This window comes from Cotesia glomerata, linkage group LG1 (assembly GCF_020080835.1).
Source record: "Cotesia glomerata isolate CgM1 linkage group LG1, MPM_Cglom_v2.3, whole genome shotgun sequence".
Taxonomy (NCBI): domain Eukaryota; kingdom Metazoa; phylum Arthropoda; class Insecta; order Hymenoptera; family Braconidae; genus Cotesia; species Cotesia glomerata.
The window spans coordinates 36,102,253-36,127,946 of NC_058158.1; the positions used below are offsets into that span (position 1 = coordinate 36,102,253).

The 25,694-nt window shown below is 27.8% G+C and overlaps 3 protein-coding genes across 3 annotated transcripts; 2 read left to right on the forward strand and 1 right to left on the reverse strand.

Moving 5' to 3' along the window:
* Window positions 1-2,495: 2,495 nt before the first annotated feature.
* Window positions 2,496-8,365, reverse strand: LOC123260045 (eukaryotic initiation factor 4A-III). The gene is made up of 5 exons (XM_044720978.1): window positions 8,126-8,365; window positions 7,691-8,026; window positions 6,942-7,164; window positions 3,127-3,381; window positions 2,496-3,052 (listed from the first exon to the last, which is right to left on the reverse strand). The coding sequence occupies exons 1-5, from the start codon at window positions 8,268-8,270 to the stop codon at window positions 2,800-2,802; spliced, it is 1,212 nt and encodes a 403-aa protein (XP_044576913.1). The 5' UTR covers window positions 8,271-8,365; the 3' UTR covers window positions 2,496-2,799.
* Window positions 8,366-15,761: 7,396 nt separating this feature from the next.
* LOC123260056 lies at window positions 15,762-18,350 on the forward strand. Its single transcript, XM_044720984.1, has 2 exons — window positions 15,762-16,440; window positions 17,942-18,350. The coding sequence occupies exons 1-2, from the start codon at window positions 16,022-16,024 to the stop codon at window positions 18,300-18,302; spliced, it is 780 nt and encodes a 259-aa protein (XP_044576919.1). The 5' UTR covers window positions 15,762-16,021; the 3' UTR covers window positions 18,303-18,350.
* A 631-nt stretch (window positions 18,351-18,981) lies between these two features.
* LOC123260068 (probable alpha-ketoglutarate-dependent hypophosphite dioxygenase) lies at window positions 18,982-24,534 on the forward strand. Its single transcript, XM_044720994.1, has 2 exons — window positions 18,982-19,288; window positions 23,903-24,534. The coding sequence occupies exons 1-2, from the start codon at window positions 19,070-19,072 to the stop codon at window positions 24,503-24,505; spliced, it is 822 nt and encodes a 273-aa protein (XP_044576929.1). The 5' UTR covers window positions 18,982-19,069; the 3' UTR covers window positions 24,506-24,534.
* Window positions 24,535-25,694: the final 1,160 nt, after the last annotated feature.

The window sequence follows — 25,694 nt, forward strand, 5'->3', positions numbered from 1 at the left end:
TACTTATCATTATTATTATTATTTTTATTATTATTATTATTATTTGACATTTTAATATAAGTAAGTATATTAAATATTTAACATCGACGTTTTGTAGACACTTGTATACAAAGTTTTAAAAAAGAAATTAATTAAGAATCTGAAGTCGATAGTTGACGTTCCGTGGTGCAGTAAATATAACAATTTGCTCTATTATATGTAGTACTTGTGAACAGTACATAGTACAGTAATAGACACAGAGTACCATTAGAGTTGGGGTTGTTATTGATTTCTTAAAACTCTCTCTACTCTTTTACTGCACACGCGGGGCTCTGATACTGACCGAGCAGATTAATTTTCCCAAAGCAAAACGCTTGCGCGTCATCTCCGATGTTTACTCTCATGTTAAACCATTCTCACACACTAACACACCCAATCTTGTTAATTAATTTTAACAATTACCCGCGACTTTTGAAATAAGAAAAAAAAAAGTCTGGATAATACATTGAATCACATTTAACTTCATTCTCAACTTTCTACTTTATTTATTTCTTCTTTTAGAATTACAGTACTTCAAATTATAATTATTTTAGTCGAAATAAAAAAAAAGAAGTAATGATAATTAATTCTTTTTTTTTGTTATTAATGTGTTAATAACAAAAAATATTTGGAAATTTTTTTGAATTAATTTTATATTCTTCTTTTTAATATTTTTAATTCAAATAATTTTTTTTTTCTTAAAAAATTAACTAATAAATATTTTTAATTTTAATTTTTCAGAATATTCCAGTGGACAATTGTATTTAGTCACATTTTATAAAGTTTGTCAAATACTATGGTGAGAAAAATATAAGATTTTAAAAGAATGAGAAAAATTTTGTGTCGAGGATATTCATATGATGAAATCGGTTTTTTTAGTGAAATTTAGTGTCATTGCAAAGGTCTTGACCTTATTTTGTACTTTTTCAAGGTTTCATATCATTCTCACCGATATTCAATTTATTATGATAAATATTTAGGCTACATTAAAAATATCTCTAGATACATAATAAGGAAATTACTTTTTATCTTGTGAGCTATTGACATTTTTAAAGATATAAGCTCACCCCGACATTATACTTATTGAGACCTTTCACTTGAGTACCCACATCAATTTTTCATATATTTATATATATTATATATATGTATATATGAAAAATATACCAAAATGCATGAGGGTACTCAAATGAAATCTCTTGATAAGTGTAACATCGGGATGAGCTTATATCTTAAAAAATGTCAATAATTAAAAACTAACATTGCTATCTTGCCAACTAATAATATTTTTGAAGATATAAGCTCATCTTGATGTAACACTCATCAAGACCTTTCATTTGAGTACCCACATCAATTTTTCATATATTTATATATATATTATATATATGTATTTATGAAAAATATATCAAAATGCATGTGGGTACTTAAATGAAAGCTCTTGATAAATGTAACATCGGGATGAGCTTATATCTTAAAAAATGTCAATAATTAAGAACTAACATGGCTATCTTGTCAACTAATGATATTTTTGAAGATTTAAGCTCATCTTGATGTAACACTCATCGAGACCTTTCATTTGAGTACCCACATCAATTTTTCATATATTTATATATATTATATATATGTATTTATGAAAAATATATCAAAATGCATGAGGGTACTCAAATGAAATCTCTTGATAAGTGTAACATCGGGATGAGCTTATATCTTAAAAAATGTCAATAATTAAAAACTAACATTGCTATCTTGCCAACTAATAATATTTTTGAAGATATAAGCTCATCTTGATGTAACACTCATCGAGACCTTTCATTTGAGTACCCACATCAATTTTTCATATATTTATATATATATTATATGTATGTATTTATGAAAAATATATCAAAATGCATGTAGGTACTTAAATGAAAGCTCTTGATGAGTGTAACATCGGGATGAGCTTATATCTTTAAAAACGTTAATATTTAAGAACTGACTTTGCTATATTGTCAACGATTAACATTTTTAAAGATATAAGCTCATCCCGATGTTACACTCATCGAGACCTTTCATTTGAGTACCCACATCAATTTTTCATATATTTATATACATTATATATATATTATATGTATGTATTTATGAAAAATATATCAAAATGCATGTAGGTACTTAAATGAAAGCTCTTGATGAGTGTAACATCGGGATGAGCTTATATCTTTAAAAACGTTAATATTTAAGAAAGTACAGTGCAATTTAACAAAAGTCATTATTTAGTAATGCAAAATTTTATTTATTTATAGTTCACAAGTCACGGCAGTCACATAGTTAAGGTTGTTAGTTTTATTAATTTATAATCTTTTAAGTATTAAATAATAAAAATTAACATACCTCCAATAGTTGCAAAGAGTATTTATATTTTTAAAAAATATCTTAATGCTTAATGATTTGCAAAAGAAAAAAAAATTGAGATAATATACAGTTCATTAAATTAAACTCTTCACTTAATTTTTACTCCAAATATTTTTAATTCTCCACCTTAGAAATTACAATATTTCCTAAAGCACATAAACATCTGATTTAACATTAAAAAAAAAAAAAAGAAGAAATGATAATTATAAAAAAACTTCAATACAATACATATTAAATTAAATACTTGATTATACATAAGTTGATAATTTTATCTCTAGACATATATTTGTTGGAATTTTTTACCACAGTTGAAACTGTAAGTTCATTAAAAATACAATTAGTGATAATAATTAAGTGATTAATTATTTTTAGTGTTATCAGAGTGATAGAAAATGTTTAAATTAAATCAGCGACGTTCATCGGCATTTCATCAATTTGCGTTGAATAATATTGTTCAATATCCCGGAGAATACGAATGTCGTCAGTCTTGACAAAGTTTATAGAGACACCTTTACGTCCAAAACGACCTGATCTGCCTATTCGGTGGATGTATAACTCACGGTTGTTGGGCAAGTCGTAATTTATAACTAATGATACTTGTTGAACATCAATACCACGTGCCCAGACGTCTGTTGTAATTAAAACACGGCTAAAAAACAAAAAACAATTATTAATATATTAATAAATTATTATAAAAATAATTAATAATTAATCAATAGTTACCTCTGTCCAGATCTGAATTCTTTCATAATGTTATCACGCTCTTTCTGAGGCATATCTCCATGCATTGAACAAACTGTAAAATTAGCCTCTCGCATCTTCTCTGTAAGCCAGTCGACCTTGCGTTTAGTATTGCAGAAAATAACAGCCTGGGTAATGGTCAATGTGTCATATAAATCACACAATGTATCAAACTTCCATTCCTCACGTTCTACTGCTACGAAGAATTGCTTTATTCCTTCGAGTGTCAACTCATCACTAGAATGATAAATTTTTTAATTAAAAAAAATTATAAAATAAAATTAGGCGCGCAGTAGCCCTATCGGATCCGGCCCTTGCTTACCAAATCATTGGACCGGGTTCGAGTCCGGCGTACACCAATGAATATTTTCAATATTTAAGTGTATTATTCTGCTCAGCCCAAAAAATAAAACGAGTTCCAATTTCAAAAGTTTACCCCCTACCGTAGTCGCTCATGACCTTAGTAGTTTATGCGACTTTAAACAAATTAAAAAAAAAAAAAAAAAAAAAAAATTATTTAAAAAAAATTTATAAAATAAATTTTTAAATTAATAAAAATTTAGAAAATAAATTTTTAAATTAATAAAAATTTAGAAAATAAATTTTTAAATTAATAAAAATTTAGAAAATAAATTTTTAAATTAATAAAAATTTATAAAATAAATTTTTAAATTAATAAAATTTAGAAAATAGATTGAAAATTATAAAAATAGGCCCAATATGAAAAAAATCAAATAAAGCGTAAATGCTAAGAGAAAGAGGGAGATCAGCCTTGTAAGAACTGAGGTGTACAAGGGGCATTCCATGCGAAATGGGAAAATGACTAAGATTTTAAAATTTCTCTAGTTAATTCTAATTTAGTCTTAATTTATTATTAAAAGTCTATATTTTACGAATTTGTAAAGAAAATTTTTTTTAATCAATAAGAAAATCGATTTTTCTCTCCTAGTAACTTTTCAGTCGTACTAACTGGTATCCGGGCCGAATGCTGTTTAAGTCGGTAACACGTTTTTTAAATCATCTTATCAATTCCAGCTAGTGATTCATTGTATTTAAGAAGAAGAATTAAATAAAGAAAATAATTATGTTTGATTCAAACGAAAAGATACGTTAGTTTTTTTATAATTCGTATTTGAACATAAGCTCATCACATGTCCCACCAATCACGCAAAAAGATAGAAAAGTGGTTTTCCCAACCTCAAATCTGAATTGTTCAATTTTTTTTCTCTGTAGAAGTAACAATAAACATGTTAAAAATGATTTAAACTTCTTATAATTGTCAAAAAATCCAAAATATAGTTTTGAAGATCATTTAAAATATGTCCCACCAGTCACATGTGACTGGTGGGACACTGGCTTCTAGTCAATGCATGATAAAATTTAGTTAAAGTACTGAAATTTAAAGCTTTATTTCTCTTAGTGATCTTCAATTAAATGATGAAATTTTTTTTTTAACCGAAATAATCACTAATTGACGCTTCACGTAATACTTGCCGTAACTCTTATTCTTTCCCGCTTCACAACATTATTTAATTTTAAAAATGTAGAATGCTACACGATTTTGCATGTCATCCTTATTTATGAATCTTCTACTATTCTCACTTTATTTCTTGTATATTTTTCTGAGTACATACATATTTACTATTCTCCTAAGATTCATGAATCGAACCTGGCTTGGTTAATTTTTCATGGATTTTTTCAAAGTTGCCCTTTATTCTCAGTAGCTTTCCATCGTTAATACTTAACATATAGTCGAACAGATACTAGCATTCACCAGCTAACTAGTGTTCAAGTTCGATGGTTGCCCATCTAATCGACCTAACTGTCCGAAGACGAATTGTCTCAAATTGTTAGTGAAGATGGAAATTTCCATCCACTTGAAATTAGATTTATACTAGCATGAAAATGACCGAATAGGTGATAACGGGTTAGAAGAATTATAATAAAATCACGGTTGATAAAATTAATAAAAAGTTTAAGGTAGTTGTAGCGTGATAGGCATTTCAACAGAAAATTATGAAATTTTTTTTATTGAAAGATAAATATATTAATAATTCACTACCAAAATTTCAGATCAATTGACCGCACCGTTTTTGAGTAATTAATTTTCGAAATTGTATCTTTTACACGTAGAGGTATAGAGAGATGGTAAAGTTAGTCTGAAATCTTCCATACCACTCGAGTGGGCCAAAGATTTCATACTAACTTTATCATCTCTCTATACCGCTACGTGTAAAAGATGCAATTTCAAAAATTAATTACTCAAAAACGGTGCGGTCAATTGATCTGAAATTTTGGTAGTGAATTATTAATATATTTATCTTTCAATAAAAAAAATTTCATAATTTTCTGTTGAAATGCCTATCACACTACAACTACCTTAAAATATTTATTATTATAGTTTAAGGAACAAATTTTGTTTATGTTCGTTATTAATTAACACCTAAGTTTATCAAGAACGTGTTGTCAGCATGCTAAATCCTTTATTTGTGTTTTTCTAATTATCTTAAATAATTTTTAATTAAATATATAAACAATAATGTTTCAAAGGTTGAAATAACATAAAAGTCTTTTTACACGCTTTATATTAGCTTCACTTGTATGTCAGTTTGTTTGTCAGTTTGTCAGTTTGTCAGTATGTCAGTATGTAACTCTCCGTGGGTAATCTGCGCGCCTGCGGCCTTCCTTGGTTCTGGTAGCCGTTTCTCAGGCTCGCTCTCCGAAATCGAACTCTGATTCCCCGTATTTATAATATTTATAAATAATTATTTTTTATTAGCTTCACTTGTATGTCAGTATGTCAGTATGTCAGTATGTAACTCTCCGTGGGTAATTTGCGCGCCTGAATATTTTTGATAATCAACAAATAATAGTTTAAAAAAAGTAAAAAATCACGCTTTTATAAATAAACCAAACTAAAAAGTAAAAAATAAATAATAGTTTAAAAACTAAAACACGCTTTTTATAAAAAACCAAACTAAAAAATAAAAAATAAATTTTAATTAAGAATAGTGTAAAAAGTTTTAATAAATATAAATTAATAATAGTGTAAATAAGAAATAAATGTATTTTATTTTTAAAAAAGAGTGGGGTGCTTTTTAAGATATTATCGAAATGATAATCTTTCTACTCATATCTGTCAATAAAATATTCATAACTATTGACACCATGCACCCCACGCTTTTTTTACAATAAAATACATTTTTTTCTTATTTACACTATTATTAATTTATATTTATTGAAATTTTTAACACTATTCTTAATTTAAATTTATTTTCTATTTTTTAGTTTGGTTTTCTATAAAAAGCGTGTTTTTAGTTTTTTTAAACTATTATTTATTAATAAACAACTTGATGTAAACATTTGGTACTTGTCCGACCAGTCACAATAAAAAACAATCTTTTCAATTGTTTCTACGTAGGTAATCAGTCTAATTCTTTATAATATTGAATGTTTGTAGGATAAATTTTGTATTGAGAAGGAAATATTTTTTAAAAGTTTAGTGGTCGAACTGAAATTCGACTTTAAGTATTCTGCGGTAAGAGAGAAGGATTTCTCGATGTCCCACCAGTCACACTCAGTCAAACGATAATTACGAGAAACTTAAAAAGTAATTGAGGTTTTTAACGAAGGGATGTTGTTAATTAGTTATTCTTCTATATTATAAGATACATTTTACTATAGTATACGTTTCAGTCACATAATTGTAGCTTATAATTTATGGAATTCCAGAGCCAAATGTCCCACCAGTCACTATGGAATGCCCCATAAGTAAAAAGCAATAAAATTATATTTACCGTTTAACGAGAATACGAATAGGATCAGTCATAAACTTGGAAGTCATTTCAAGAATTTCGTGTGGTAACGTAGCAGATACAAGCACAACTTGTGTCGCTGGAGGTAAATAACGATACACATCGTAAATTTGTTCCTTAAATCCCTTGTTTAACATTTCATCAGACTCGTCAAGTACTAGCATCTTTATGGCTCTGGTTCTGAGTGTTCGCCTCTTGATCATATCTAAATAAATTTATTAATATAGTTGATAATTTAAAATCAATAACACTTAATAATTATGATACTGAAATTAGACAACATTTGACTATTCTTAGAATTTTTATAACCAATAAATTATTAAAAAAAAATTGTATGTATAGTTTTTCAAGATTTTTACAAATAAAATTTTTTTTAAAATGATTTGTTAAATAAAAAAAATTCTAAAAATTATCAGATGTCAACTAATTTAATGACATTAAAGTTAGCAGTCACTTAGCCATTTTTCAATTTTTTCTAACAAGTAAATTTTTTCCAAAAAATTATTTTTAAAAAATTGCATTATTTATTTTTTAAAATTTCTACGTGCCATTTTTTTCTACTTTTTTTTCGCCATAATTTATTTGTTAAAAAAATTCTTAAAATTATCAAATATCTGCTAAATTAATTTTCATATCATGCTAACTTAATCTTCAATAAGATATTCTTCAAAATTTTTTACTTGATTTTTTTTTCTAAGTATATTAATTTATTTTAAGACAATAATATTTACCAAAAACACGCCCAGGAGTTCCAGAGACAACGTGTTGTCCATAATCCAACTTCCTGATATCCTCTCCGAGGTTAGTCCCACCAATACAAGCATGACACTGGACATTCATAAAATCTCCTAGAGCAAGAATTACCTTCTGGATCTGAACCGCTAACTCACGAGTCGGCGAGAGAACTAGGACTTGTGTTTCCCGGATTTGAGTGTCCAGGGACTGGAGAATGGCAATAGAGAAAGTTGCAGTTTTACCAGTACCGGATTGAGCTTGTGCTATCACATCTCGGCCTTTCATCATAGGTTTTATGGACCTCTGTTGAATAGCAGATGGTCTTTCAAAACCTACAAAGACAAAAATTATTATTTAACTTCATAAAAAATAAAACATTTTTTTAGGTTAGAATTTTTCAACAAAATTTAAAGAAAAAATTATTAGCTTACCGTAAGCGTAAATCCCACGTAATAATTCATCACGCAGTCCCATATTATCAAACGTATTGATAACTTCAACATCTTCACTGGTTTCAAATTCAACGTTTGATAAATCTTCTGTTTGGGCAACACGTCTTGCTTTTCCTTCCGCCATTTCGGTAATTTATTTTTACTTGTGTTTTGTGTTTTCAGTTATTTATATATTTAGTTAAACTCTGCCTGGTAGTCACTATCGAGAAACACACTGAACTAAAAATATGGAGGGTAGAGATAAGGAGAACTGTCTTGTATGGGGGACAATCTGAAAAAGTGTCCAGCTGTAAGCTTGAAATAACAGTTCAACAATCTTCCAGAATGGCGCTCGTGCATATTCAGAGTAGGTGTGAATGTAGCAATCGTAGACGAATTGAAGTGAGCCGAGTTATAAAATTTAATATTTTCCGTGACTAGAGTAGTTAGTTACAGTAGAGTATTAAACACCTCTACTATTTACGTAGTCTCAAATATTTTAGTAAATATAACCTGAAATAACCATTGTAAGCAATTTTGAAGAGTGATTTAATTTTTGTGAACGTTAAATAATTTTCAGGGTTTATTGTAATAACAATTTTCAAAAACAATAAAACAATAATGGGCAAAGTTTGTGTGGTGAAAAGTTGTCCAAGTGGGCGTAAATTAAAAAGTACAAAAAATAATTTGCCTCAGTCAGTTTCATATTTTCAAGTAAACGTATGTAAAATAATTTTTCATTAAATATTTTCTTTATTAACGATCCTTTATTTTTAAAATTTTTTTATTAAGCCAACACATTTACATTTTTTGTTTACATAAATTCACAGACACCTGCGAGATTACAAAATTGGAAAACTTCATTGGGCATTGAATTGAAAGCTTCCGATTTTGTTTGTCATCTTCATTTTAAAGAAGAGCACATAAAAACGTATGAAAAGTTTTTTATAAAAGGAGAGCTCAAGATTTTTCCTACAGGGAAAAAAATACTCAGAAATGAAGCTTTACCAACTATCGAACATCAGTTCATTCCCATACCAGCATATGAACTCCTGGCGAGTACCGTACATGAACAGCAACAACCAAACTTCCATTGCAATCACTCTGAAGACGAACAGCAGTATCAAGTACAAGAAAACAATGTAGAACAACAGAAAGTATTAGTAAATCAGGAAGTTTCTAATAATTTTATGGATGACAATGTACAAACTGAAAAAGATTTGGACGAACCACTGTTAAGTCAACAAGCACACTATGATTTAAAGAATCACCAGGAAACCGAAGCAAGTACCCAATCAGAGAATTTTAGGGACAATCTTAATAAATTCATAGCACTACCACCGTTTTGGATGTACGGAGATAAACCAAATGGACCTGAATTTATGCGAATGGATCCAACAACTGAGCGGATCACAAACCGCTTACGTTTAAATGAGGATAAATCAATTACTGTAAGTATTAATTTATGTACGAGTAAATATATTTTTTTTTTTTTTTTGCGACAATTATTAATTACTATCCAATTGCAGGTTATTTTTCGTAATAATGAAGAATTGATTCTGAACGACAAAATTGATTCACATAGTAATATTTACGATTACTTAAAATCCGTAGAACGATGGCCACTATGCGTTGGCACTCAAATTGATAGTAACAGGTTAGATTGATTTATTTCTACATGATCAAATGTATGAGCTACTCATTGACGGTTTTATATCGATATAATATTAATAATAACATCAATTTTCAGGTATTCGAAAATTTGTAAAGGTACGATTGTTGGTGATGATGCTTATATAAGAAATCAACCAAATCCACGGTGTAAATCCTGTCGAATGTTACGAAATCGGTTACAGAACCGTAAAAGTAAATCTACTTTTATTAATTTGGAGAGAACAACTGCTACCAAGAGACGTGCTTCAAATCTTGTTAAACAATGTAAACGTCTAAAATTAACGGTAAGTTTTATAAACTACAATATTATTTTTTTTTAACTGAAGCAGCATGTCATTCTTAACGTTATAAGTTCGCAGTATATGTTAAATTTAAGACATTATAATGCTATGAAAATTTCACAATGTATCATACCAAAGGGTAATAGAGTCTAGCTAAGGAGTGCTTAAATAAAATAATAACTATAATATAATATAAAGTTACAAAATGAAAAGTATTAGATTTAGTCGATATGCTTCTGTGCTGTACATGTTGAATTTTAATTACATGTCTGCCTTTAGCTAGGCTTCATTAGCTACGGATACCGTTATTTACACTCTGGTCAGTAATCTGTGATCAACCAGGAACATTGGTAATGGGAAAATGTGATTCAATTCCGTATTGGCATTGGTTATGGGAAAATTTGATTCAATTCCGTATTGGCATTGGTTATGGTAAAATTTGATTCAATTCCGTATTGGCATTGGTTATGGAAAAATTTGATTCAATTCCGTATTGGTCTTCTATTTTTGACATTAATAACATACAAATACACTTCGTCACTGAAATTGAAGGAAATTTAAATAATTATCATGCTTTCACAACTTGCAATTCATTGGGTGTTATTTTTTTCGGAAATTGAATTATCTATGAATATAGTGCTCAATGACATTACAAAACGAAATGTTTTAAAGCTCGTATTGCAATATTGAAATGCAGATATTTTGAAGGCCCTTCGAATTTTTGCGACTAGTGTAGTATAAACTATTTCCAAGATTCTTTGCAATTTTAGTTTAAAAATGTGTAAATCCATATTGCAAAACAATATTATTAATCGATGAGTATTTTTCAATGAGAATCATGAATAGTATTTGTATCTTCAATATTTTTCAATAATTTTTGAATCGGTTTTTACATTTTAATCTACCATTAACATTGCTTCTAAAATAGTTAAGATTTGTACATAAAAGTTGTACATGAAATAGTAATTGTACATTAATTCTAGCGTAATGAAAGATATGTACATAAAATTTGTATTCTTTCATTCAAATTACAAGAAAATAGATGAGAGTTTTATATTTTACAAGTCGCACATTAATAAAAAAATTAAAAAATTTTTTTTCGTTTACTTGTGTACATTATGTGTCCAAAAATAAAAATTTGATACGATAATTAATAGGTTTATAATTTTGACTTTAATTATACCATAGGTTAACTAATATTAATAATAATTTATAGCGTATTTTTTTTCAGCGGCACTTGAATGACATACTTTACAGAAATTTTGAAGTAAATAAATAATTTTGAACATTTTAATTTTATATATTAATTGTTTGTGTAATAATTACTTCTACTCCTAAAAATTTTGTGTGAAGACTAATATGTAAAACTTCGAGATTTTTTTTCACTTTAATTGATGGAGTAATCATTTATTTTCGTTCGAACAAGCCGCTGATATATTACTGTTAATTTGCAATAACTATTACTCATTTTAATTATAATAGAACGTTAATATTACTTATATAATATTCAAACCTCGAAGAATGGTTACCTTAGCACGACCATCAAGGTTAATCAATTATAAAGCCTCAACTATGTCATGAATTCCGTAATACAACAAATTTTATTTTATTATTCTTTCCTTGATGACGTATGAAATTGTTAACATTTTTATGATTTATTTACAGAAAATTCAACTGAAAGATAAAATATTTATGGCCAAGTCCGAGTGTGCTAAGAAGTCGGAAGCATTAGTACAAAAAGCGATTAACGAATTACCTACAGAATTTCAGAATGCGGTAAATTCGTGCTTTGAAGCCGCGAAGAAACGAAATGCCAAAGGTCGACGATATACGTTAGAGTGGATATACGAGTGTATATTGATTCGTTTAAAAAGCAGGAATACGTATCAATTTTTACGTCAGAGGAATATTTTACCTCTTCCATCTATTGATACATTAAATAAATTCATAAGAAAAATTAGTTGTTCTGCCTACGGATTTCAACCTGCTACTTTTTCTGGATTAAAAGAAAGGTGTGAAATAATGGAAAAAGGGGAAAAACGAGGAGTTCTTTTGGTCGATGAGATGAAACTCAGTGAAGGCGTTTTTTTTGATAGTCAATCTATGAAATTTTGTGGTTTTGTTGACCTGGGAAACCACACTCCGGATGATTTAAAAAATACAACGGCAGATCATGCTTTGGTCTTTAAATTTGTACCTTTCAGAGGTCGATGGGTCCAAGCATTAGGTTGCTTTCTCTCAAAGAATGCTTGCAAAAGTCAACCATTACATAAGCTTATCTTGGAATGCATTGTGCTAATGGAAAATAGCGAAATCAATATCGATGCTGTCGTTATGGATGGCGCATCATGGAATCGAGGGGTGTGGAAAATATTCGGTATAGACGAATCTAACATTAGCTGTGAACATCCCTGCGACAGCTCGCGCCGTTTATGGATGATTTCAGATTTTCACCATTTAATTAAATGCTTCCGAACATCTACCTTAGATGATAAACTACATGAGTTCAAGGTTAAATAGACAAGTTATATTTATCTTGGTGAATTGATCTAGGCAATAGTTATCATTATTATAACTATAACCTTTTCAGACCCCTTATGGAACTGTGAGAAAACAACATTGGGAAGCTGTTCTAGAGGAAGAAAATTATCGCCAGCCAAATATGAAAATTGCTTACAAGTTGACACCAGCTCATTTGAAACCAAAAGGCTTTCAAGCAATGAATGTTCCTCTTGCTACTCAAGTATGTATATCTCAACATTTATATCTATTAATTATATGTAACGATTATTATAGTGTATTTGTCATAATTATAGGTATTCGATCATAGAGTTGCCGTTGCGATGGCTCATTTTCAACCAACGTGCGAGAAATTAAAAGATTCAACTGCAACCCAAAAATTTATTCACCTACTTTTCAATTTAATCGAAGCGATGTCATCACGTATACCAAGAGATGCTTTGTATGCAAAAGATGATTGCAAAAAAAAGCAGGTAAGAATATTTATAAAACAATACATAATCATTCGAAATTTAAAATTTGTAGGTTTCATTGGAATCAAAGCACTCGAGGAAGCTTTGGCTCTACAATCACAGCAATTGGTACCCTGCAAAAACTGTCAAGTACTCGATGCCAAACGTTCGTTTATGTGTCATATAATAAGTAGTTTTGTTAAACTAATAGAATTTGAAATATTGTAGGTTGAGAATATTTTAAAATGATTTCTAAGATTTTCTTTTGCTGTGCTTGTATTTGTGGTTAATGTTACGTGGCTTTCTGGTGTATGCATAATATAAGCTGAAAAAATCATTTTTTGGCACAATGTTTCGTTGCTTTTATAATATATGAATTTTTTTATCAATGATTTATTTAATTATTTTGAAGTTTCGTACTTATTTTACATTTACATATTTCAGGCAATTCTTGAATTCCTACAATTTCTTGAAGATTGGGAAAAAGAGCTTGGGAAAAAAATACCAGTTTCAAGAAGTACTTTATTGGGATTAAAAGTAACCTTACGGGCAACGCTTGAAATTTTGGATATGCTCAAAAATGCATGTGATTATAAGTTTTTGATGACAGCAACTTTATCTCAAGATCCTTTGGAGGTAGTTATACATAAAGACATCACATAACCACACATCATACGATTCGTTCTATTTTTTAATGAATATTCATTTGTCTTTCATTTCAGAGATTTTTTTCAGTCATGAGATATTCATGTGGAGGAAATGATCACCCCGATCCTAAAATGTTTGCCCAAGTTTATCGATTAGCATCTACCTTCTCTCTAATACGTCCACCAAAAGGATGTAATGTTTCAGGGACAGAAGTTCTAAAAAGTCTAATCAAATCTAAGGAAGTTTTAACTTCTCCGGAAGAAGGAGGCAAAGATAAGTGGCTTCGAACTATTGATGATATGTTGGAAGGTCCTGGGCCATCAGATGAAGACTCTTCAATAGACAAGGACCATGATTATAACGAGGCCAAAACCAGTGAGGCCGTCCAGTCATACATTGCTGGTTACTTAGTTCGCAAGTTGAAAAAGACTGTAACATGTAAGGATTGTATGAAAGCTATAGAGATGAGTGCTGATGCTGGTAAAGAATTACAGCGAAATGATGTTATTTGTAAGATGAATTTATACGATGGATTACGTTTTGCAAGCGATCAATTATTTAATCTCACAAAGCAGTTAGAAGAGTGTGTTTTACGAGCTGTCAGTAAAGGTCTTCCTAATATTGAAACTATTTCCGAAATATCTGAAGAACTAAAAAAAAAAGATTTATTGAGAGTTGGGTGCGTTGAACATAAAAATAAATTAACTAAAAAAGTTATTGATATTTATATTGTTATGCGCGCTCATTTTTTGGCTAAATCAGAAAATAAGCGCTATGATGCAGCCAAAACTAAAACAAAGATGAATCGAAAAAATGCCAAATTACTATCTTAAATAAATGACTCGTGGTTTTAAAAAATTTGCATATTTTATTTATTATTAATAATGTTCATGTTAATTCGTATATTTCATTGTTGTAAATTGATATACGTTTATTGTGTGTAAATCTCGTTTTATGATTGATACATTTAAATTTGCGAATTTTAAAAGTTTAATTATTTTTTTAAGCCAATAAAAATATTTTTAAATGACAATTTTTTTATGTTTTTTATGATTTATTGAAAAAAAAATTTTAATCTAAAAACTAACACTTAAGTTAACTTATTTTTTTTTCATTTTTGTTTTCATGAACTTTTGTTCTCTAATTGTAAACATGCAATTTTTTCATCTTACTTATATATTTATTTTTTTAGTATTTACTAATTAAACGTTGAAATACGATACGTAAGAAAAAAATTACATATTGTTTCCTATTTTATGCGTATTTTAAAAAGTGCGCCATAACAAAGCGGAAGTTTTTCTTTCCTTGTTCATTTCTCTATCCTACTCTAATAACTTTTGGCGCTTCCTTTAAAATTTACTCTGATGCTACTGTGGCGCTGCCCTAATTTATAGCATTCAGACGGACGCTTTTCATACACAGAGACGGTCCTCCTTATCTCTACCCTCCATAACTAAAAACTAAAAACTCACTCGTCGGGTTTCTTCGTCCGGACTCGGAATTGAACGATCGGTAAAGAAGACTAATTCTCGGCTAAGTTCGGTTTTTGTCCCCAAATTTCGGAAATTAAAAAATTACTAGAATTTAAATTTGCGCGCGCAAGCGCGCGCCTGACTATAGAGTTTGCATATATTTTCATGCTTATGATATATTCGACCAATCACGTTACGAATAGTTTGGTTACATGATATATTTTCATATTTTTCATCTAAATTATAAAAGTGGATTATCAAAATGATAATCACTCTACTCATATCTGTCAATAAAATATTTATAACTATTGACACCATGCACCTCACGCTTTTTTTAAAATAAAATACATTTTTTTTATTCACACTATTATTAATTTATATTTATTGAAATTTTTAACACTATTCTTAATTTAAATTTATTTTCTATTTTTTAGTTTGGTTTTCTATAAAAAGCGTGTTTTTAGTTTTTTTAAACTATTATTTATTTTGCTATAATTTATTTGTTACAAAAACTCTAAAATCAAATACCTACTAAAATAATTTTTGTTTCGGCATTTCAACCCAGAGGGAGCTGTTCTACCATAACAAAACTCGCGCTCCTGGTTGTTGTCATCACACAAATAATAATTACTTGTTGAAAATTGCATTATTTAAAAATTTTATTAATAATCATTCGAAAAATAATTTTTTAAATAATAAACACGTGTAAAAATTTCCTATTTTTATAAATGATTATTTATTTAATAAAAGAAGTGATATTGTGAAGTTCAATAAATCTAGTAGAGCTGTAGAGGTTATGAATAAAATTTAAAATTTCGACGTCAAAATTTATTTAAATTTAATTAAATAATGGCATCAAAAAACAAACAAAAAGAAACGTCGATAGCTGTCAAATTGGAAGAACCTCTGACAAGTGAATCCTGTTCGAAAATAATTATTGAACTGATAAAGTATATATTGTTTCAAAAGCAGCAAATACCATTTTCTTTTGATACTCTAGTGAAGTTTCAAACTAAAATAAAACCCTCGGACCGAAATTTTAATTCTACTAAATCACTATTTAATACTCTGGACAACATGACCTCCCAGTTGTCATCGCAGTTACATTTATCTGGGTGCGATGTAAGAGAAGTTGTTGTGGTTATTGGTGCTACTACAATCACTCCGAAGTTTTGTTTGAAACTTAAATTACCTGGAATTATTTTGAGTAGCAAAAAACATGTGGAGCATCAACATTCTTTTAGAAAACCGCTTCTTTCTTTAATGAAGTAAGTGTCAATTAAAATTTTTTTTATTTTTTTTAATGATACTAAAATTAATATGAAAATGAAGTTAGCCGACATTTCAAAATTTTTATAAATTTTTTTATTGAAAAAATTTCAATTAAACAATTAAAAAAAAAATTTTCACATGTAAAAAACTTTAAAAACTATAAGTGCATTTTTTTATAAATATTTTTTTAGTGGTAATTTAATTAATTAAAAAAATTAAAAAACTTTTAGACGTCTGCTAACTTTAGTGTCATAAAATTAATAGTCGTATATTAATTTTTTTGGATTTTTATAAAAAAAGTAGTATAGAAAAATTTTGATGAAAAAATTTCTCATTTAGAAAATAAAAAAAATTAAATTTTTTAAAATTGACAGATGTCAGCTGACTTTAATATCATTTTTTATATTATTTTATAAAAATAAAATTAGTAGACATCTAAAAATTTTTAGAATTTTTTTTATCAAAAAAATTAAAAGAAAAAATTTCACATGTAAAAAATTTGAAAAATTATAACTGCAATTTAAAAAAAATATTTTTTTATTTCTAATAAAGTTATCAAAAAAAATAATTAAGTAATTAAATTATAATAAAGTAATTATATATTATTATTTAATTAAAATAATTAAATTATAAAAAAAAAATAATTACTTTTTTTATCTTTATAATGATACTAAAATTAATAGTCGTATATTAATTTTTTTGGATTTTTATAAAAAAAAGTAGTATGGAAAAATTTTGATGAAAAAATTTCTCATTTAGAAAATAAAAAAAATTATATTTTTTAAAAATATTTTTTTTATCATTGATTTATTATAAAAATAAAATTAGTAGACATCTAAAAATTTTTAGAATTTTTTTTATCAAAAAAATTAAAAGAAAAAATTTCACATGTAAAAAATTTGTAAAATTATAAGTGCAGTTAAAAAAAAAATATTTTTTTATTTCTAATTAAATTATCAAAAAAAAGTAATTAAATAATTAAATTATAATAAAGTAATTATATATTATTATTTAATTAAAATAATTAAATTATAAAAAAAAATAATTATTTTTTTTATCTTTATAATGATACTAAAATTAAAAAACATTTTTTTTTATCATTGATTTATTATAAAAATAAAAAAAAATTGACAGATGTCAGCTGACTTTAATATTATTTTTTATATTAATTTATAAAAATAAAATTAGTAGATATCTAAAAATTTTTAGAATTTTTTTTATCAAAAAAATTAAAAGAAAAAATTCTACATGTAAAAAATTTGTAAAATTATAAGTGCAATTTAAAAAAAAATATTTTTTTATTTCTAATTAAACTATCAAAAAAAAAATTATTAAGTAATTAAATTATAATAAAATAATTATTTATTATTACGTAATTAAAATAATTAAATTATAAAAAAAAAATAATTACTGCTAATGTTATTATCATAAAAACATTTTTTAAACTATAAAATATTTTATTAATAAAATTAATTATTTTATTTTCAATTTATCCAGATCCTTAGTTGAGAGTCCAGAGTTCCAAGAAGCAATGACAGTGCCCCTAGGCTTGACCAACACCTTCATATTGCTTCAGAAAAGCGATACGAATGCCAGATCTGACTATTTCATGCCCAAACCTCAGTACAATTTGCCAGTCTACTCGAGCACGTGTTTTACTATTAACTTGTACCACGATGACTTCATAATAGACTGCAAGTGTGATAATTTAGTGAGGGTGTACAACGACGATCAGCGAGAACTTGTTGAAGGTCTAGAAAACGATGAGCTTGACAGAAGAAATTGCAATAGACCAGAAGACTCATATCTTTGGTACCAGTCCAGGGAATCTGTTAAAGGATTTAAATTTTTAAGATAACCATTATCAATTAGACACAATTTTTTTAAACTGTTAACTATTTAAAGACTGTTTGATATTTTTATATTTTTATTAAGCTTTTTAATGAGGATTTCGACATTTTTAACTAAGATTTCGTCATTTATATTAATGATAATTTTATAAAGCTAAAAAAAATATAAAAATATATTTTTAAAGTCAAGAAATATCAAATTTAATGTTACGCGCCTACAAATGTGTTATATAATTTATATGTAATCGATTCAGCTAAATTTTTATCTCAATTTTTTTTTAATTATATTTGATTGTAGTGAATTGAATATTCAAGGTCGAGTGTCAATATTAAAAAAAATGATATTTTTTTTGTGATTTAACATCTAGCGAAAATATTGTCACTTAGCCATAAAACTTAAAATAATAAAAGATTTATAAATGAATAAATAATAAAAAATTAACAATTTTCATGATATGAAATAAAAAAATGAATATATTTTTTTAATATTCTTAAATTTAAGAATGGAATAATTTAGGTTTAATTGTAATAAATTAATATCGAAGGTCGGATGTCAATGCAGATAAAATTGTGACTTTTCATAAAAAAAACCTTGCAATCGATTACCGTAACATCCAACTTTTCCACTATCTCGTACATTATTGACAAATAATTACATCCGAGTGGGAAGATTATTATTTAATAGCTCTATTATCGGATCTCTGATTAGTCTTCAATCGCGAGCGATAAACTTTAAAGTAAAACTAACTTAAAGTTGATCATAAATAAAATAAAAATGAACAAACTTAAGTTTTGCACTCCTGAACAGAAGAAATGTTGGCAGGACAAGGGATACGTAAAACTTACCAATGTATTTACTCCAAAAGAAATAGAAGAAATGTCTGCTGAGTACGACGAATTGTTCGAGCGCAAAAGACGGGAAGACTTGGCAGGATTGGAGTCAGCTTGGGCTGGAAATGACATGAAGAATTTATCTGGCAACCGCAACGTTACTGTAAGCCTTCAGAAATTTTTTTTATTAATTATTCTAACTAGCAACCTTGCAGTCGCTATGCATAAATTGCACTTTATTTTCTTAAATATTGATATTTTTCAAGATATAAGCTCATCCCGATGTTACGCTCATCGAGAGCTTTCATTTGAGTACTCACATGCATTTTGATATATTTTTCATGTATACATATATATATATATATATATATATATATATATATAATATATATAAATATATCAAAAATTGATGTGGGTGCTCAAATGAAAGGTTTTGATGAGTGTAATGTTGAGATGAGCTTATATCTTTAAAAATGTCAATACTTTACAAGATAGCAAAGTCAGTTCTTAATTATTGACATTTTTTAAGATATAAGCTCATCTCGATGTTACACTCATCAAGAGCTTTCATTTGAATACCCACATGCATGTTCATATATTTCTCATATATACATATATACATATATATAATATATATAAATATATGAAAAATTGATGTGGGCACTCAAATGAAAGGTCTTGATGAGTGTAACTTCAGGATGAGCTTATATTTTCAAAAATATCATTAGTTGACAAAATAGCAAAATCAGTTCTTAATTATTGACATTTTTTAAGATATAAGCTCACCCTGACATTACACTCATCAAGACCTTTCATTTGAGTACCCACATCAATTTTTCATATATTTTATATATTTGTATATGGGTCATTCCACCAAATAAGGACATTTTTACGGGGCGACCCTCGCGGATTATGTTTAAAATTTATGGAGGTGTTCTCTATCATAAGACAAAAATTCCCTGAGAGTTTTAGCTCTTAATACGCAGCGGTCTTGAAGTTATGATTTTTTGAAATTTTGGAAAAAATTTTTTTTCAACTTTTTCGTCAATTTTTCTGATATGAAAAACATTTTTAAACAAAATTGACAAACATTGTATTTTGTAGGAGAAATTCTCAGCTTTTGAATGAAAATATTTATTTTTTCATAAACTCATCAGAAGACCCTTAAAAATCGAATTAAAGTGGAAAAATTGATTTTTTTCGGTGTGCAGCCCAAAATTCTTCAAATTTGAATTTTTTTTTCTGAAAGCTGAGAGTTTTTTACACAAAATATAGCGTTTTGCCGATGTGCATATTTTTTGTTTCGTCACAATTAAATTAAACGCAAATTCATTATAATTAAAATACTTTTATTTTTGAACTTTTTTGAGATGTGGACACAGTTTTAATGAAAGCATAACCAATTTCATCTTTTAAAGCGGTACGTTCTGGATTTTCCAGCTCATATTTTTATAATTTACCAGGCAGGTGTCTATAGGAGATCTATAGATTCCAGGCGCACCCTGCTCTTCGATACTCTATAAATTTTTAGAATAATTATTAAGGGTATTATATTTAAAATAATACACACGATTATATAAAATTAAAGTAAATTGTTTAATTAATTATATAATTTGGGCCAGATGGCACCGGACATACGTCCGGAGCCCCAAGATGATTGTCGCCTGATTGCTCAGGGCAGACTCCTCTGGATTTGCATCCAGTACAATAGATTTTAATAATTAAATGTCGCAACGCCGCATCTCAGGTTACCCTAGTGAACACCATCGAGGCCCGAATCTCATGCAGCGTCATGAGTTTTGAATTCGAGTCGCGATGGCGTTCGCAGAATTTCTTTATCTCCTCGTCACTCCGTTAAATAATTCTTGCAACGGAATAATCGAGGTTTTATTTAATAAAAATAATTTCTAAGAACCGTCAAATAAATTTCGAAATTCGCTAGAACGTTACAAAAGGCACAAAAGTGTGTAATGACTGTGTACCTTTCACCGTTTTCGATTGAGAATATCGTACGTCTAACACATTTTTTTTATTAAATAATCGTCATTAGCAATAAAAGTAAAGTCAACGCTTGTAAAATTTTTCGTTCCCCAGGAAAACAAATCTTGTGGTTTCAGTATATGCTCTTTATTGTTCATTTGTAATGAAGCTCTAGCAGCATATCGTTTTAATTAACCCGCAAGACCATCGCATGGTCCTTTGCCATGGGCAGTTGCAAAAAAATGCCACAGCGTTGATTTCGAAGTCAGCATAATGATAACATAAGTTTGTAAATGCTTTCTTGTTTTTGAATTGTTGTGGAGCTCCATCAGAGAAGTAAAAAATCGTATTGATGACAGCAAACTTCTTTTTAAGAAAGGCAATCAATTGCTCTTGAAATAAATAAATTAAAACTGTGTCGTGCTTAAGACAATCTGAAATACCAACAAAGCTCAAATGCTTAATAGTATCATTTTCGTTATAATAAATCACCATTGGAAATATAGTAGCTTGATCATTATTCGAATGAAAGCTTTAAGCTGCTTCCTGCACAACGAATGCATAATTTTCCGCAAAGTCAAATACTACGGCGAATTCCCCGCTCTTTAAATTTAGTTTTGTATCAGAAAAAAATCGACTTTGTGTTTTCGCAATAAAATCATGTTTCAAAAGCTTATCAAGTTGCGTCACTAAAGTCTCGATGAAGTCTTCGGAATCTGAAGTAACATTCACAATAGTACAACGGTCTGTTGATGTCCACATTTTATATTGGATTTCATTAACATCAGATTCATTAAACGACATACGAAAATAATCAGCGATTTCTTCATTATTTGGACAACTATTGCACATTCTGGAAAAGTACGATTCTTTTGGATTGTTACAAAATAATTTATTTAATAAATTTTTGTAAATTGGCTGAGATTCTACAACCCAATCGGTCAATTGATCTGAAATTTTGGTAGTGAATTATTAATATATTTATCTTTCGATAAAAAAAATTTTATAATTTTCTGTTGAAATGCCTATCACGCTACAACTACCTTAAAGAGAAAATTATATTACTATTCTGAATTATATTACTGCATAGTGAATCTAACATTTAATTTAATTGTGACGAAACAAAAAATATGCACATCGGCAAAACGCTATATTTTGTGTAAAAAACTCTCAGCTTTCAGGAAAAAAATTCAAATTTGAAGAATTTTGGGCTGCACACCGAAAAAAATCCATTTTTCCACTTTAATTCGATTTTTAAGGGTATTCTGATGAGTTTATGAAAGAATTAATATTTTCATTCAAAAGCTGAGAATTTTTCCTACAAAATACAATGTTTGTCAATTTTTTTAAAAAATGTTTTTCATATCAGAAAAATTGACGAAAAAGTTGAAAAAAAATTTTTTCCAAAATTTCAAAAAATCATAACTTCAAGACTGCTGCGTATTAAGAGCTAAAACTCTCAGGGAATTTTTGTCTTATGATAGAGAACACCTCCATAAATTTTAAACATAATCCGCGAGGGTCGCCCCGTAAAAATGTTCTTATTTGGTGGAATGACCCATATATATCATATATATCATTCATATATATATATTATTCATATGTATATATGAAAAATATATCAAAAATGCATGTGGGTACTCAAATGAAAGCTCTTGACGAGTGTAACATCAAAATGAACTTATATCTTTAAAATATATATTATATATATGTATATATGAAAAATTGATGTGGGTACTCAAATGAAAGCTCTCGATGAGTGTAACATCGGGATGAGCTTATATCTTTAAAAATGTCAATAGTTCACAAGATACAAGGTCATTTCTTCATTATGTATCTAGAGATAGAGAATTTTCAAATGCCGCCTAAATACTTTATCATAATAAATTGACTATCGGTGAGAATAATATGAAACATTGAAAATGCACAAATTTAAATCAAGACATTTGCAATGACACTAAAGTTCACTACAATAAATAATAGTTTAAAAAACTAAAAACACTTTTATAGAAAACCAAACTAAAAATAGAAAATAAATTTAAATTAAGAATAGTGTTAAAAATTTCAATAAATATAAATTAATAATAGTGTAAATAAAAAAAAATGTATTTTATTTTAAAAGCGTGAGGTGCATGGTGTCAATAGTTATAAATATTTTATTGACAGATATGAGTAGAGTGATTATCATTTTGATAATATCTTAAAAAGAACCCAACCATTTTTATAAAATAAAATACATTTTTTTTATTTACACTATTATTAATTTATATTTATTGAAATTTTAACACTATTCTTAATATAAATTTATTTTCTATTTTTTAGTTTGGTTTTCTATAAAAAGCGTGTTTTTACTTTTTAAACTATTATTTATTTTTACTTTTAGTTTGGTTTATTTATAAAAGCGTGATTTTTAGTTTTTAAACTATTATTTGTTGATTATCAAAAATATTCAGGCGCGCAAATTACCCACGGAGAGTTACATACTGACATACTGACATACTGACATACAAGTGAAGCTAATAAAAAATAATTATTTATAAATATTATAAATACGGGGAATCAGAGTTCGATTTCGGAGAGGGAGCCTGAGAAACGGCTACCAGAACCAAGGAAGGCCGCAGGCGCGCAGATTACCCACGGAGAGTTACATACTGACATACTGACAAACTGACAAACTGACATACAAGTGAAGCTAATATAAAGCGTGTAAAAACCGATTTTATCGTATGACTATCCTGAACACAAAATTTTTCTTCTCTTAATAACATAGATAATTTCTATCAATTAATTTCTTCAGGTAAAATCCATCCACAACCTCCAGATGCACAGCGCAGTTTTCACCCGCGTGATAACAAACTCCAATTTGTTAGACGCAATGGAAGACATCATGGGCACCAAGGACATTCTTTTGCACCATACCAAAGCTCACATCAAGCCACCAGAGAAAGGAGCTCCCTATTTAATGCACCAAGACTACCCGTACTTCCCTCACAAGAAGCACACCATGCTAGCAGTCTTCATTCATCTTGATGACACTACTCCAGAGAACGGCGGGCTGGCTATTTACCCTGGAAGCCACAAGTTGGGACCTCTTCCTCCGAAGAAAATTATTGATGAAAAGAACGAAGCTTACCATTACGTAGATCCTGAAAAGTATCCGCTGTCCAAAGCCACTCCAGTTAGCGCTGAAAAGGGAGAGATAATCGCTTTTACTTACTTGACTCTTCATGGATCGTACTTGAATCTTTCTGACAGACCTAGACGCATGTTTTTGATCCAACTGAGGGCTGCTGATGACGAGCCTACTGAAGATACTCATAAGTCTCCGTGTCAGGAGCTGGTTTTGAGAGGAAGAAATGTTTATCGTAGTGCTAATATGGCTCACAGATTTGCTCATTGATTTTTTTTTTTAATTTAAAGTAAAAGGCCCAATTATTAACACTTGCAATTTTATTCTAATTAAAAAAATTAAAAAAATAATTTAAATTTACTATTCAAAAATTATATTTATTAATTTATAAGAGTTGATTTTCTTTAATTAAAATAAAATTGCAAGTGTCAATAACTGGATCTTTTACCTTTAATTATTTAAAAATTTATTTTAAAAGATAGTTAAATATTTTTAAAACTTAGAAAAATTTTCAATTTATTTTACAAGTAATATTTGAAAATTATTACATAAATTACTTCAACTTTTTTTTTTTTTTTGTGAAAATTTTACATCGTTTTCTTTTCACTAATAAATAATTATAAAAACTATATTTATCAATTTATTAGAGTTGATTTTTTTTTAATTAAAATAAAATTGCAAGTGTCAATAATTGGTTCTTTTACCTTATTAAAAAATTTATTTTAAAAAATAGATAAATTTTTTTGAAACTTAGAAAAATTTCCAATTTATTTTAAAAGTAATAACATTTGAGAATTATTACATAAATTATTTAAAGTTTTTTTTTTTTTTGTAAAAATTTTGCATCTTTTTCTTTTCACAAATAAATAATTATAAAAATTATATTTATTTGTATATGAACAACTTCAGATTGTTTTTTATTTTTTATTTAATTTAAAGCTTTTTTACATTTTCTTATAAAATTTGTTCATTTCCTCGAAATGAAAATTTATTACTGAGGTTCGTATTGTTGATTTGATGAATTATTAAATTTAAGATGTCTGAGTCTATTAAGGCTGATTCTTCGAAGGATTTAAATGAAGCTTACAATGAAGAAGAAATAAAAAGCTTAGTTACATCTAATGACAATTTAGTCAAATCTAAGTTTAATATTAATAATAATGAAGAAAATTTTGAAGAAATGAATTTTGAAAAAAAATTTTATTCCGAAAATGAAGAAATAGGTGAAAATAAGATTAATTTTTTAGAAAAAAATTCAGATCTTGTAGAAAATACTGAAGAAGAAAAAATTGAATCGTCAAATACTCAAAGATTAGATATGATAGCTCAGATAAAAAAAATCTGGGAAGAGCGTAAATATTTGAGGTGGAAAAATAGTTTTCTTCATAAAAAGTCCCGGGATTTTTTGAAGAAAAAAAAGTTTGTTAATTATTTTGAGAAATCAAATATCTTCTCGACT